Source organism: Priapulus caudatus, unplaced genomic scaffold (assembly GCF_000485595.1).
Source record: "Priapulus caudatus unplaced genomic scaffold, Priapulus_caudatus-5.0.1 Scaffold173, whole genome shotgun sequence".
Lineage (NCBI taxonomy): Eukaryota > Metazoa > Priapulida > Priapulimorpha > Priapulimorphida > Priapulidae > Priapulus > Priapulus caudatus.
In genome coordinates this window covers 255,229-258,148 of record NW_014577234.1, presented here as the reverse complement: position 1 = coordinate 258,148, position 2,920 = coordinate 255,229, and the positions used below count along the sequence as shown (strand labels likewise).

The 2,920-nt window shown below is 50.5% G+C and overlaps 1 protein-coding gene across 1 annotated transcript in view; it reads left to right on the top strand.

Moving 5' to 3' along the window:
• LOC106806669 (putative uncharacterized protein DDB_G0271982) overlaps positions 1 to 2,920 on the top strand; it is a gene marked incomplete at its 5' end in the record, with an annotated part of 74,014 nt that overhangs the window by 2,952 nt on the left and 68,142 nt on the right. Inside the window, 2 exons of the mRNA XM_014808681.1 lie at positions 362 to 372; positions 1,587 to 1,694. Of these exons, the coding sequence (XP_014664167.1) occupies positions 362 to 372; positions 1,587 to 1,694 (119 nt within the window). The remainder of the gene's footprint in view (positions 1 to 361; positions 373 to 1,586; positions 1,695 to 2,920) is intronic.

The following is a 2,920-nucleotide window of genomic DNA, read 5'->3' as shown; positions in this document are numbered from 1 at the left end:
CCATTTCCGTCTCTGCTGCCGATACTCAGATGTACACTATAGATTACGCTATAGCTAGGTTATGCTACCGTGTCAGCAGCCCTGCCGGCAGCTAATTGCATCGATATCATTAATCAAACAGGTTGTAACGAGTGTAATGCTTGAGCCGGTCCCTCCCGCCCTTCCGCGCACACACACAAATACGTGTGAAGTTGGCCGCAGCGAGTGAGTTGGATGATTGGGGCGGGAGCGCACGAGGCGATTATAGTGCCCGCTCGGTGTGACAGAGAGAGAGGGCCGTAAAGAGAGAGGAGCGCGTAGAGGCTAGAGGGGAGCGATAGAGAGAGGCGAGAGAGCGAGAGCGAGAGAGAGAGAAAGGGAGAGAGAGAGAGAGAGAAGAGAGAGAGAGAGAGAGAGAGAGAGAGGGAGAGGGAGAGGAGAGAGAGAGAGAGAGAGAGAGAGAGAGAGAGAAAGGGAGAGAGAGAGAAGAGAGAGAGAGAGAGAGAGAGAGAGAGAGAGAGAGAGAGAGAGAGAGAGAGAGAGCGCGAAGCGAACGAGCGAGAGAGAGAGTTCGCAGTCGCTTATCTGATTTAAACGTATTGTGAGTCAACGGCAACTGCGCCGCCGGTGAAGGCATAAATATACATCCCCCCGCCCATTGACGAACCTCCCCCTCCGCATTGCGCATGTTGATTATAATGGTCTAACAGAGGTCGCATGGCCCCCGTGCCATGCGCGCAATACCTGCACATGCCAGTGAGAGAAGCCTCTGTACATGCGTGCGGCGGCGTGTGTGTGCGTGCGTACGAGTGTGTGTGTGTGTGTGTGTGTGTGTTGTGTGTGTGTGTGTGGTGTCGTGCGTGCCGTACGAGTGTGTGTGTGTGTGTGTGTGTGTGTGTGCGGCGCGCAGCGCGCGTGCGTGTACGTGAGCGTGTGCGTGATGCGTGTATTCGTACCGCTTTGCGTAACGTCGCGTGTGTGTGTGCGGCGCGTTGCGTGTACGTGCGCGCATATCGTGTACTCTTGGCGAGACGGCCTTGTGAAATTATGGCGATGCGCGTGTTGGCGTAGCCTTGCTCAACAAAACATATATATATATATATATATATATATATATATATATATATATATATATATATGTATAGGTGTCTACAATATATATATATATACAGATATATACATGGCGGCTTCACGCAAACGTTTTACAAAAGGCGTATTACTTTATTCCCTCTCGCTGCATGCTGATTAAAAAGCGAAATACCCCCACCTCTCTATACGCAACAGTCACAGGTGCCGCTGGAGACCAATAGAGAAGCGGGGAAGGGGAGTATAGATGCGAGCATGTACATACATACACTCGCGCGCGCGTTTGATGTTGTAGCGTGCCTTTGCCACACACCTGTATGTATCTCTTTCGTGCGAATTAAAATTGACATGCAGAGAGGCTTTCATCCACACGTAACAAATTCTGCTGCGTGACGAGAGTACGGAGAGAGAAGAATGAGTGATGAATCATACAGAGAGAAAACAAGAAAAAGAGCGAGAGAGAGAGAGAGAGAGAGAGAGAGAGAGAGAAGATAAGAGAGAGAAGAAGAGAGAGAAGAGAGAGAGAAGAAGAGAAGAAGAGAGAGAGAGAGAGAGAGAAGAAGAGAGAGAGAGAGAGAGAGAGAGAGATGGAGAGAGATGGAGAAAAGAAAAGAGAGAGATGGAGAGAGAGCGAGAGAGAGAAAGAGAGAAGGCGGGAGGAAGAGAAGAAGAGAGGAAAATGTGAGTATGGGTGTTTGAGAGAGATCGAGAGCGCTGAGACACAAGAGAGTAACTAGAACAGAGGGCACTCACGAGAGTGCATACCTCCGCAGAATGTACAGGCACGAAAAGAGGAACACACGAAACACGAACATCGATCGATCGACACAATATGTACACGAAAACACGAACACACGAACAAACAAAATAAATCCAATATTCTTATACTTTAGCTGCGCATGGCATTGATTCACTAACTACATGGCATCTAAGACGGATGAGACCATATCATGGTCCTGAATAGTATAGCATCGAGAACGCTCAGCAGCTAGCACCGCGCGACAGTTCGTAGATTGCAGTTCTCTAGTAGTTCTAGCTTGTAGGTAGTAGAATCGCTGAAAATAAATTGATTGTTGCGCGCAAACAGAGGCGACGCTGCTGCTGCCTTGGACGTTTTAAGAGGCGAGCTGGCTGCTGGCTGGCGCGGCCTAGAGGCGAGCTGGAGTGCGCTGAATCGATCGCGCCAACGCGTGTAACACTGTATCCGTGCTCGCTGCATGGCATACACACACACACGACGCATCACACGAGAGGGATCACATTACCTCCCCCTGCAACTCCGTTGAGCACGCGCGGAGGGTAATGAGAAGATGTTATACAGTGTAATATACATCGCTCGCACCGGCACACAACATAGCATACACACACATCATACACCACACACACAGCACACACCACACACGTAGCACACACACACAGCACACACAGCACACACAACACACACACACACCACACACACAACACGACGCGCGGGCGCGCATCCACATACATACGCACGCACGCACGCACGCACGCACGGCCACACACACACACACTACACACCCACGACAAACTGCACATACACAGAGAAAGAAAAGAGAGAAGCGCTAGCGCGCACGAGCGACGACGGAGAGGGAGCAAGGCAAGGAAAACGAGCGAAAGAGGACAAGAGAGTGAACGAAGCGGCGGAGCGAATCTCGCAAAATAAAGCTAACGGCCGTACACAATTCCAGCGGTGGGACAAGCACAGGCTTGTCCTCCAGCAGCGACCTCTCTCTCTCTCACCTCTCTCTCTCTCTCTCTCTCTCTCTCCATCTTCTCTCATCTTACTCTCTCTCTCCCATTTCTCTCTCTCATCATCTCTCTCTCTCTCTCT